The following is a 12,725-nucleotide window of genomic DNA, read 5'->3' as shown; positions in this document are numbered from 1 at the left end:
ACAAAATATAAACATTTACTTACATAAGTCGAAGTTCAGTACAGTTTAGAAGTACTGGAAGCTTAAATAGCCGATTGGACTTCAGAATCCTGTGAAAACAGAGAAATTAACTTTTATATGCAAGTATATTTACAACAACAAATTTATGGGTGGCTTAGGCCACATATCTGTAATAATATATTGATCAATTTCTTAACAGACAACAACGATCTGAGATAGCGTGACGTTTCGATAACTGAAGACAGAAAACGAGATGAATCAATAATCACTACCATAGGTTGTTGGTGTCCATGAAAAATATTTCATACTATATAGAAACAAAAAATCTTTACCTTATAGCAAAAATGGCGAACGCAATATAAACAAATCAAAGAAAAATTCCCAACCTAAACACCAAGAGTATAAGAAAATAAGATTGTTATTATAAGATAATTTTTCAACGCTTGTAAGATATTTGTTTTAGAATTTCGCACAAAGCTACACGAGGGCTACCTGCGCTAGCCGTCCCTAACTTAGCAGTGTAAGACCAGAAGGAAGGCAGCTAGTCATCACCACCCACCGCCAATACTTGGGCTCCTCTTTTACCAACGAATAGTGGGACTGATCGACCATTATAACGTCCCCACGGCTGAAATGGTGAGCATGTTTTGGTATGACGGAGATTCGAACCCGCAACTCTCGGATTGCGAGTTGAGCATCTTCATTACAAGGCCATGCCGGGCTTAAGATATTTGTATCAATTACAATAATTTTCATAGATTTTAGCTTCTTATACATTATAAACAAATTTTTAACCCTTCGATTTTAAAGGAACTTTCGTTTCTACTATAGCTTTTAGTAAACTCTACTGAATTTTGGAAAGCAACTAAGTTGGGTTTATTTCAATAAGTTAAATTCATAGCTGTTTTTTTATCTGTAATTTACTGAGAATTTAGGTCATCTTTAAACATCAATTTTTACACTTGGTGAATACGAGGTAGTTCCAATGTAATTATGAGTAATTAATCAATGTTTCCTTAGAATAGTGCTATATAAAAAAAAAAATAATTTTAAATGTCTGTCACCATTGTATCCCTGATTTAGACAAAGCTTTAAAGTCGCAGTAATATAAGAAAGATAGAAAACATATAAGAACCGCAAAACTTGTGAAATCGTTAGCGCCTACAATCTATGCATCCAAATTAAATGAAAAGATGTGATCGCTTCATTCATCATTTTAAATAAAACAAATGATATAACTTTCACCAGTCTCATTCAAAACTGTCCAGAGAACAACAAGAAAGTAAATTCATCTTCCTTAATTAGAAAATGGTCAAACAGTAACGAAAAACCATTCTGGTTAAAACTCCTAATTGTACACTAAGACGAATAAAACTAAAAAGAACAAAACGAAGTGTTCTTTTCCTCATTAAGCTATCTTTACTATTTCTTATATATATATAAATACACAGACTGACCAACTTACATTCTGGTATTAAAAAACAAAAACGAACGGTTTTTCCTCAATAATATATCTCTACTTGTTTTATTTGTTTGCTTAGAATTAAGCACAAAGCTACACAATGGGCTATCTGTGTTCTGCCCACCACGGGTATCGAAACCCGGTTTTAGTGTGTAAGTACGCAGACATACCACTGTGATACTGGGGAGCATATCTTTACTTATTATGTACATAAATATCCAGACTGATCAACTTACGTTCTGGTAAACCTGACTGCCTGTGAGGGAAATGTGAAAAACGCATAAAAACGAAGGTGTCTTACCAGTGGACAAATCTGTTTGCTTATAGTATATGGCTAAGCAGTGGACAAATCTGTTTGCTTATAGTATATGGCTAAGCAGTGGACAAACCTGTTTGCTTATACTATATGTCTTATCAGTGGACAAATCTGTTTCCTTTTACTATATGGCTAAGCAGTGGACAAATCTGTTTGCTTATACTATATGGCTAAGCAGTGGACAAATCTGTTTGCTTATACTATATGTCTAAGCAGTGGACAAATCTGTTTGCTTATACTATATGGCTAAGCAGTGGACAAATCTGTTTGCTTATACTATATGTCTAAGCAGTGGACAAATCTGTTTGCTTATACTATATGGCTAAGCAGTGGACAAATCTGTTTGCTTATACTATGTCTAAGCAGTAGACAAATCTGTTTGCTCATACTATATGTCTAAGTAGTGGACAAATCTGTTTGCTTATACTATATGTCTTAGCAGTGGACAAATTTGTTTGCTTATACTATATGTCTTAGCAGTGGACAAATCTGTTTGCTTATACTATATGTCTAAGCAGTGGACAAATCTGTTTGCTTATACTATATGTCTTATCACGTTGGCTTTTAGCCAAAAAAAAAAAAAAATCAGCTGCAATTCATTCAATCAGTTCTTGTAATGGACCCAAATATACTCGAAGATCAAACATTTAGGAGAGAGTCATTGACCTCAATATTAGAATGTGTATCATCCATATCACGGGTGTGAAATTTGTACGAAATGTAAGTAGTACACCAAACAACCTTCGAATTTAAGCCTTCTTTCGGTTATGATCTGAAGTTCTACCACTCATATTAGATGAAAAAAGTGCTTCTGTTCCTTAACATTGTATCTGACAAAAATCATCTCTACATTTTTTGGGGATTATTTTCTGTATATGGTATTGGTTTGATTTCAATTAAATGAAACAAATGTACACGTGTATAGACTAGGAGTAGGCCCTAAAGGCAACGTAATTCGATATAATCTGTTCAAAGTATTTACTAACGGTTGGATAACTTGATGTCTATTTTTATCCAATCAATTGGTGTTCGTGAGTAAGAACATCGTTCAAAGCTATGAACTCTTGAGTGTTCACTGGACACTAACCGAAAACCATTGAAATGAATGAGTTTGTCTTTGGACCGTAACATGGTTCTGACTTAGGCTAACGCAGGTATTCCGGGTCCTTTTGGGTTCCTTAATTTGCTGTAAGTTTTCCTGATTAATCTAGGTTTGGGGAAGGTCAATCCAAAACTCACTAACTCCCTCTCTCGGTTGTTTTAATATCAGTGCTCTTTCAATTCTATTTTGCTTTCTGTGCAAGATAGTTTTAAGGCTATTGTATCATGTTCTCTATTTATTTTGTTCAGAACTAGAATGCAGATCTCATCCTGTCGCTATACTTTACACTAATGTCATCAGAATGGATGAAATATTAATCCAATAACAACAATGTTTAGGTTGTATGATGGGTGTAACACGTTGTTGGTTTCATATCTCATCAATGTTGAATCGTTTCAATTATTAAGCTAGAATTTAGCTTTACTCTGAGCGAGACTATTGATTAGAAGTGATATAGATGGTGGACCAGACTCAAAGATATTTGAAAAAAAAACATTTTCTTCAACAAGAGAACACATCTTTCTACAGATTCTGAAAAAGTCTATTGAGTTAACATTATGTCCACCAAAGATAGAACAGTTACAGCAAGCTTAAAGAGAAATAAAAGGAAAGAAATGGAGTTTATATAAATGCAGTCGTGTATTGTGTTCGAGAAGGATACTGTTTCTTAATATGCATTTCGCTCTAATGTGGGCCCGGCATGGCCAAGCGTGCGACTCGTAATCTGAGGGTCCCGGGTACGCATCCCCGTCGCACCAAACTTGCTCGCCCTTTCAGCCGTGAGGGCGTTATTATGTTACGGTCAATCCCACTATTTGTTGGCAAAAGAGTAGCCCAAGAGTTGGAGGTGGGTGGTGATGACTAGCTGCCTTCCATCTAGTCTTACACTGCTAAATTAGGGACGGCTAGCACAGATAGCCCTCGAGTAGCTTTGTGCGATATTCAAAAAACAAACAAACAAACAAACGCTCTAATGCTCGTTTAACTTTCCATATAGATGTTTGTAATTTTTACGTTAGAAAATTGTAAATATAAACCGATTAGTAATGTTCCAGAGAGAAACAATGATTTATTTTATTTTATAAAAGAGAGATAAATGTTTAGTTTTCGCATGGTTTAGTTGACAGAGTGGTTGGTATCTTCTGGGATTCATTTTATAATTTTTTACAAAATGCGTAAAACACGTTAAAACTCATAATTTTTGTACAATGCACTTGACGTGTAGTTTATTCAAGTGAAATATTTTTTAAGCTAGTTTGAAATAATTTGATATATCTATGTAAGATAATTTTTCGCATATATCTTCTATGCTCAGTAATATTAGGAATTACGATCTATAACCAAAGCTTTACTTTATTTGCTGTTTTACACATGTCATCCATGGGACTATGTCAAATCTCTCACCATGTACATGGTGTTGCACTTGGTCTTATTCCTGGAAGGTTTTGACTAAAAATAACCCTAACTTCTAAAGAAGTATTTTAATGTCTGTAAATCCCTCTCCAAAAAAAAAATATGTTTACTTAGAATAGAACGAACTAGTGTCTCTTCTGCAAGATAATATTTTTCTATAACCTTAGCATTTCTTTCTTTGCTATATTTGTTTGCTGTAAAGTACAGAACTACACAGTGGGCTATTTGTGATCAGTCTATCGTGTATATTGAAACCTGACTTTTAGTGTTATCAGCCTGCTGAGCAACGGGCAGCTTATTTCCTTTACCATGTGTGTTATCTTTTCATTTGGTTATCAGTAGCAAAAATAATGACAACCGAGACAAACATGAGTATATTTTTTTTTCTTTGTACTTCTTCCATTTACTTGTTCAAGGATAGCATACAGTCCAGACAATACGACGTCAGATCATAGAACTGATTCTTCCTACTATCAGAATTTATTTCTTTGTATCGTGATCCCCAACAGTTTTGGAATGTTTGAAGGCTTTATATACTATTATTGTCTTTTCTTCATTTTCTTATGTGATTAAAGCTTCGAAGTAGCAGCGTTGATGTATAACCACACTTTCACGGACTTCAACCGAATGCCATCCTGTTTACTGACTGATATACTTTTTACGAGAGAAGACGACAAGTCAAGAGTAAGCAATCTAATAACTAAAGAAAATGACATCTTTGGTTGATTTTGATGTGTTATTCTATCTTTGGTCGACATAAGGTTAGTCTGGAACATTTACTGTTGAAGAAAACAATTCTCTAATTTTTAATACAATTTACAAACTATAAACGTGTTCATAAAATTCGATAAAACGATTGATATTAGAATGTACATAGCAAATAAAATCACTACTTCAAAAACTGTATAGTAATACAGAATTACACATAATAGGATACTGTGATCGTGTCATTATTTACAATTGTAATTTAGTACATTCTATTTTATTACACATTTAAACTTATAAACGTTCATAGCAATAATATTTTGAACAATACGTCACGGTAGTTACTAAACATACAGAATGGAATTTGATGCCTATTTATTAGAAAGTTCTAGATACTTTTCGAAAATCATCATATAACAATCAATTTATAATATGTCGATTTTACATAGAAACTCAATAATTATTTATATAAGTCTTGAAAACTGGAAAAAAATATTTTCCTCCAGTTTCATGATCTTACAGGCTTTTCAAGTGTGGTGTCTGAGCACAAAGCCTACGAGGCACAAAATCCAGTAAACCCCTGTCTAAACGAAGATGTTCCAGTGAAGTTGTACCAGATAGGTTAGGGAATTCTCTGAGTTTTTGGGCTTCTCTGAGAATCCTGAAAAGTTAAAATAAACCATAAGTCGAATATTTTTATATTTTATCTTTTTTTTTTCATCATTCTTAATACAATATTATATTCTATACTATTGCATAGAGTAGTCGTATTATTACCTACTTCGGTTTCAAATTTTCTGTCAGGATAACGAAAATTTTTAACAACTGGACTGGGTGGTCATTATTAATGTTATTGTTTGGAGGTAACAACTAAACTGCACAATGGGCTATCTGTGCTTTGCCCACCACGGTTTCTAGTATTGTAAGTCCGCACATACCGCTGTGTCACTAGAGGGAAGATTGGGAAGATAAATTATTAATAGATTGAAATATCTATGAGAATTATTACACTTTAAAAAATTCAATAACTCTATGTCTAAGATGTAATAGTGAGAGGACTTACTTAGAGCCTGACTGATTCTGATCCGTTAGTTATTAGTTATCACCATTAGATTCCATCAAGGAACATAGGGCCTGCAATCGCTTGCGGATTCTTCAACAGTTATTTAAGTGAGTAGGTTGTTAGCCCACTGCACCGAGCCGTCCCTAATTTAGTAGTGTAAGACTAGAGGGAAGACATCTAGTAATCACCACCCGCCGCCAACTCTTGGGCTACTCTTTGACCAACGAATAGTGGGATTGACCGTAACATTATAACGCCCCCACGGCTGGGAGGGCGAGCATGTTTGGCGCGACGCGGGTGCGAACCTCGGAATACGAGTCGCACGCCTTACGCGTTTGGCCATGCCAGGTCGATCCGTTAACGTTTTTCAAATAATAACAATTGTCTAAACGATTTTGTTTATCAAAACAGTAGTTTCAGATCTAATATTCAGATTAACATTCAAGTACACTGTTTCATAAAATAAACCGACGTTTCACAGTGCTTGCGAGTGCACTATTTTATTTACAATAATAAAAAAATATTTATTTTAAAACTTTTTCCGTTTAAGATAAAATATAAATCATTTGATAATGTTTATCGCAAAAGTTTTGGATATTTTTAATATAGATGTTTCAGATGATTTAAAACACAAGTAATATTTATATATATATTTATAAAGAAATAATATCAAATTCTCCTTAAGTACATCAGTGTGGAAACTGGAAAATATTTTGTTGTTCTTTTTATTTTTTTTTTACAATTTGTAGGGGGCGCCAAGGGATCCACCTGCTGATACAGGGTAAATCTACAGGCTTACAATGCTACAATCAGGGGTTCGATTCTCCTCAGTGGACTCAGCAGATAGCCCGATGTGGCTTTGCTATAAGAAAACACATACACACACGCGTGCTAAACGACTTAAACACATAGGTAATAATACTAGAAAATAAACAAACGGATTTTACTCTCCAGATAATAATAAAAATAATGTTTGTTTATTTTTTTTTTTTGTTAATGATTCAAGGCTTTAGAACAAGAAATTTTGACTGAAATAAAACAAAGGTTATTATCCGTAGGGTAAATGTCGTTTTATCCTAACTTTATTGGAAAAATGAATACAAAGTTTCAACTGAAATGTTATGGATATTCATTTATTAAATAAAGGTTTAACAAGTAAAAATAACTAGTATAATTATTTCAAGAAACAATAATCTATAAATAACGTAAAAGAGACCTTTTACTGAAATTTATAATTTACAACTCAATACAAATATTTGAAACACGTGTCGAGGTAGACTTAAAGAACACAGTATTAATTCAATAATACACGAAGTCAACGTGATTCATAGCTAAAGGGCCTAGAAATCTTACAATTCTTTCAAGTCTGGGAGGTTGCTAAAAGTGCGCTGTTCCACATCGGCGATGGGGTTTTGGCCCATTTCCAATAGTGTCAGCTGTGGATTGTGTTTAAAGGAATCTTCTGGAAGGTAGGATATCTTGTTGTCTGCAAACGTTCTTAAAAGTGAAATAAAACCTGTTTTTAGATTCTATTAATCTTAGATTAAAGGATTTTGAAACACGTAATGCAACAATTTCTAAAGGTGTTACGAGTATTATTTTGTTTTTTATTAACTAATTATGTAGTTTGTACACACATTTATTATTTATCTCCCTTCTATATATATATATATACATAAAACGAACTTAAAACTTAGTTTTTCAGAAGTTCAGTCTACTTATATTCACATCATTACTTGTTAACTACACGTTATAATAGCTATTAATTACATAGGAAAATAGAATAATTAATTAATGAAAACTTACAGTTCTCGTAGATGAGGGAGTGATTTTATAGCTACAGGAAACTTTTCCAGTTTGTTGCTATTTATTTCCCTAGAAACGATTACGTTAATTACTAAATGTTTGTTCTTCGAAAAGATAAGAAAGAGATAATTTACTTCAGACTGGTAAAAAAACAGAAATAGTTTTACGCAAGTTGCACGTAAAAACACACAAAAAAAAGTTCATTGAATCCTGCAACTAATTTAACCCTCAAACGGTGGCCATCATCAACTGATGCTGCTAGCTACAACATTCGCGCTGTTTACGGGTTAACAACGATATACGTTTTATTTCAGTTACATCAGTACCTAAGTTTTTATGAAATGTTTATAGATTATCAACTAAAATACAGTCATTAAAAATACAATGGTCATAAACAAGTCAAATAATTCATTGTTCTGTTAACAATACGCCTGTATTTAGAGGTTTAACAGAGAAGCCACTCACGCCACTGTGAGATCTTTCTAGTTGGTATTTGCTATAACAGCATAGATAATAACAAAAAACTTAGCTAAAAATGAGATATTAGCGCCTGCTTAGTGGGATACAAATGATCTTGGTTGGCCAAACTGTCACACTACACACGTATATAAGCTTCCTTTTAATATTTTGTTTAAATGTTTTGAGAAAAAGGAAGTTTTGTAATTGGCCTGGGGAGTCAACGGTATAGTTTCCTAATTTAATTAATAGAACATAATATATTACGTCCTAGGTATAACATATCTAGATTATTTTGTTTGAATTTTGCGCAAAGTTAGACGAGGGCTATCTGCGCTAGCCGTTTTTAATATAGTGAGGTAGGACTAGAGGGATGGCAACTAGTCATCACCATTCACCGCCAACTCTTGGGCTACTCTTTTACCAACGAATAGTGGGATTGGCCGTAACTTTATAACGTCCCCAAGGCTAAGAGGGCGAGCATATTTTGTATGACGGGGATTCGAACCTGCAACCTTCAGCTTACGAGTCAAGTGCCTTAACCACCAGGCCATGCCCGGCCTCTGAGATTTGGTTTGATTTAAGATATAATGTTAAGCTTTTCCAAATAAAACCCTACATTGGATTTTGGCCGTCTTGTTTCCGTAAGGATCGGAAAGAGGAAGTTGTTCTAACTAGACTACACATTGGTCACAGTTTTTTAACTCATCGTTTTCTTTTATCTGGAACTGATGCACCAGTGAGTAGTTTTTGTAACACTCAGATCACAATAAGCCACAATTTACTTTCATGTCATCGTTACGATTCACAACAACGCCACCATTTTCACCATATTCTGTCCCAAGGTTTGTCCATAACATTAGACAGTGTTATTGGTGATGGTGACACTGTCCACCTTGGTAATGTTTTTAGTTTTTTAAAGGCCATTAATTTTTTTAATGCCATTTAAGTTTTTTTTATACATTACACCTTTTTAATGTGGCTCCCTTAAAAATTACAGTTCATCTAGTTTGATTTGAAATTAGAAACTGGCCGTAACATTAAATAGCTCGAAACCAGGACTGGAAAGGCCAACTTCAGGTGACTGACATTAATTTTTGTACTTACCTGTTAGTCTTCCTGGCGAGTTATGATTATTACAGTTACGCTACAGAAAGTTCTTTACAACTTGAATTACTGTAGTTTTTTCCTGACGTTGTAGACTAGACGTAAACATTGGTTTTATGCTATTTATGTTTTTTTAAAACTTTGTTTTGTTTTACCTTAATTTCCTTTTATAAAGTTTACTATATTTACTTTTAACTTTTTACCGGACGTTTGGCGCAGATTGCTCAGCTGCTTTGTGCCATAAAACACCAATCAACTATCGTTATTCTAACGCACCCGCTATTAGAAAGTGCAAAGTGCTATTTTGCAGCAACAGGACGTAAATCTTAACCAATCGTATGCAAGCAAAGGGCATGACAACTAATGTAAAATCGCATCCCCGTCGCGCCAAACATGCTCGCTCTTTCAGCCGTGGGGGCGTTATAATGTGACGGTCAATCCCACTGTTCGTTGGTAAAAAAGTAGCCCAAGAGTTGGCGGTGGGTGGTGATGACTAGCTGCCTTTCCTCTAGTCTTACACTACTAAATTAGGGACGGCTAGCGCAGATAGCCCTCGAGTAGCTTTGTGCGAAATTTAAAAAAAACAAACAAACAGCTAATGTAAATGTTTTGTGGGTCGCGGCTGGTTTCAGTAATTTCATGAAGTACTGTGGTGTTGAACTTTAATGATGTCTAAGTTATTGTAATAATTGGAAGTGGTATTATTTGTAACAGGTGTGTACACATTGATTTCCGGTTCAGGAAAAGATGGGAACAAAAATAATGAAAGGATGTAATAAAAAATAAAGGTAAAAAGATTACAAACAGCAGACAGTTAATAAAACACATTCGATAAATAGAAAAACTGAATTAGAAAAAAAATCGAAAAGTTAAAGCAAACACTGGCCATTTCACAAGTAGATATTACGTAGTAATAACTGAAAGTAAATAAGCATTAAGATAAGAACTCATCAACGTCTGTGTCCATAATGGTAATGTCAAACGGAGTAACAGCATTCATAGAAGCTACAAGAAAACACACATGTTGCGGTAAATATGACTGCTCAAGGAGCCCAAAACAATTTATAGTTGTTTTACACTTGAAGCATAAGATCCTTAAAAAAAGAAATTTGGGTGCATTGGCCAAATGTCAAAATACGGCAGATTAACTGACCCGGAAACATAAAATTATGTGTTTTTTTTTAAGAGCCCTGACCTTCCAAAAAAGATTTAAAATTGATAAATCCAACTTTTGTTTTGTATATCAGTGTGTTGGGTGCACGAAAAGGTATTTTTGTGTCAATTTCCTCTCCATTGTTGTAACGCTGGAACAACGGCAAGTCTACCAATTTACAAAGCTAAAATCAGGGGTTCGATTCCCCTAGGTGGACACAGCAGATAGCTTGATGTTGTTTTACTACAGGAAAACACACATATTGTTCTAAATATAACTGTACAAGGAGCCCAAAACAATTTTTAGTTATTTTGCCCCTGAACCGTAACATCCTTAGAAAGGCATAAAAGTGATATAATTCTCCAAAGTTTCGAGTCAATCCACTGAGAAATGAAGAGATGGCCTTTGATTGAAAGGTATTTGTAAGTAAAATTTAATAACATCATGTACCGATACGCTAAATTTATTTCTACTCAATACAGTATATCCGAAGACATATGTTACATATAACTAGTGGACACATCACTCAAGTAATAATATCATGTTAACCACGGTACGCTACCTTTACCTGTACATGATACAGCGTATCCGAAGGTATACATTATGCATAACCAGTGGACACGTCAGTCAAGTATACGTTTAGTAATCATCACACTCTCTTTTTAGAACATTTTGCTGACGACACATAGTCCACAATAATCCATTTATACGGTTCAGGTTCGAGAACTTGACCTGACAGAGCAAGTGTATTATGTAGATATTTCACACAGTTTTCCATGACATTACATGTTTCTTTCTCTGGATTACCCTGCACTAATCAACACAAGACCTTATTTCCTACAGTTCACCAGTTGCTTACCACAAAAATAAACAACAACACAAACAAGAAACGTTCTCTGAAAGATCTGTATAAAATATATTTAATAATACTCACAGAACCTTAAGAGAGTAAAGACCATGGAAAGCTTTATTTAATAATACTCACAGAACCTTAAGAGAGTAAAGACCATGGAAAGCTTTTTCTTCAATCACTTTGATGTTGTTCCTTTGAAGAATCCTGTGTGAAGAACATGGATGTATAATGAAAAATATATATACAATAATGTCTTCCGTCAGTGGCTTTGGCCAATGTGAACTCAGTGCAATAGCGTTTCGTCTACAAAGCATACATCTTATATAGAAAATATGTATTATAAAGCACAATAACATACTGGCGCCAGTTTTTAGCAAAGTTGATAAAGTGAAGGAAGTCTCAGTTCTTAGTAAATATAAAGGATTATATAACAAGATATTATAAACACGCTAATGTAATGCCATGTTTCAACTGAGTCTTCTTTAAATTTATTTTTCTTGTTCCTAAAGAAAACAAAATGAAGGAAAGTTTGTTTAGAATTTCGATAAAGCGCGAGGGAAAGAAAAATGGAAAATAAAGTTTCGATATGCAGAGCAGTACCGTTACACACATACAATTATAACTTAGTACATTATTCTGTGATATACATATCTTATAAACTGATTTACAAACGAAGATATACTTACAAGACAACCAGGTCTGTCAGATTTTCAAATGCGTAATCTGGTACTGTTTGAATTTTGTTAGCAGCTAGATTTCTATTTAAAGAGAAAGAATGACGAGTTATAAACACAAAGACGTTTCAGTTTGTCAGTATGAATAGTCTTTAAAACAAGAAAAAAATCTAATCTCAATTATCCAAGAAAATTACATGAAAATAAATATTAAACGTGTGAGAGAATTATATGACAGTTTACTAATATAATACTTAAGTATATTGATAAAGGTTCTGATATAAAATAACTAGAAAGAATAACAAAATCATTTGATTTTGATCATGACTAAAGTTTCTTTTAGATGTTCATACATTTCATGTTATCTGTCACTTAACAGAAGGTATACAGTGCAGATGTTTTAATTACACCTTTCTGTAAGGTAGAAGTTCTCGAATGTTGGTTTTGATACTGCTGTAAATTTTGCAGTTTGATTTATAGTGCAAGTCTGCTTTAATAGATGGAGAAATGACTTTCAGGGTTACGTTACTTAAATGTAAGTAAAGTTTATTGTGATATTCAATTTATGATTCAAATAAATACTTAAAATATATGTTACATAAAATGTTTAAAGTT

At 33.7% G+C, this 12,725-nt stretch overlaps 1 protein-coding gene across 2 annotated transcripts in view; it reads right to left on the bottom strand.

The window, feature by feature from the left end:
* Positions 1-12,725, bottom strand: part of LOC143244543 (uncharacterized) — a 90,010-nt gene that overhangs the window by 17,915 nt on the left and 59,370 nt on the right. For both annotated transcript variants that reach the window (XM_076489431.1, XM_076489442.1), the window contains 6 exons: positions 12,123-12,194; positions 11,569-11,640; positions 7,868-7,936; positions 7,415-7,558; positions 5,519-5,659; positions 24-89 (listed from right to left, as the gene is read on the bottom strand). In XM_076489431.1, the coding sequence (XP_076345546.1) occupies positions 24-89; positions 5,519-5,659; positions 7,415-7,558; positions 7,868-7,936; positions 11,569-11,640; positions 12,123-12,194 (564 nt within the window). The remainder of the gene's footprint in view (positions 1-23; positions 90-5,518; positions 5,660-7,414; positions 7,559-7,867; positions 7,937-11,568; positions 11,641-12,122; positions 12,195-12,725) is intronic.

This window comes from Tachypleus tridentatus, chromosome 1, assembly GCF_004210375.1.
Source record: "Tachypleus tridentatus isolate NWPU-2018 chromosome 1, ASM421037v1, whole genome shotgun sequence".
NCBI lineage: Eukaryota > Metazoa > Arthropoda > Merostomata > Xiphosura > Limulidae > Tachypleus > Tachypleus tridentatus.
This window is presented reverse-complemented; position numbering and strand designations above follow the sequence as displayed.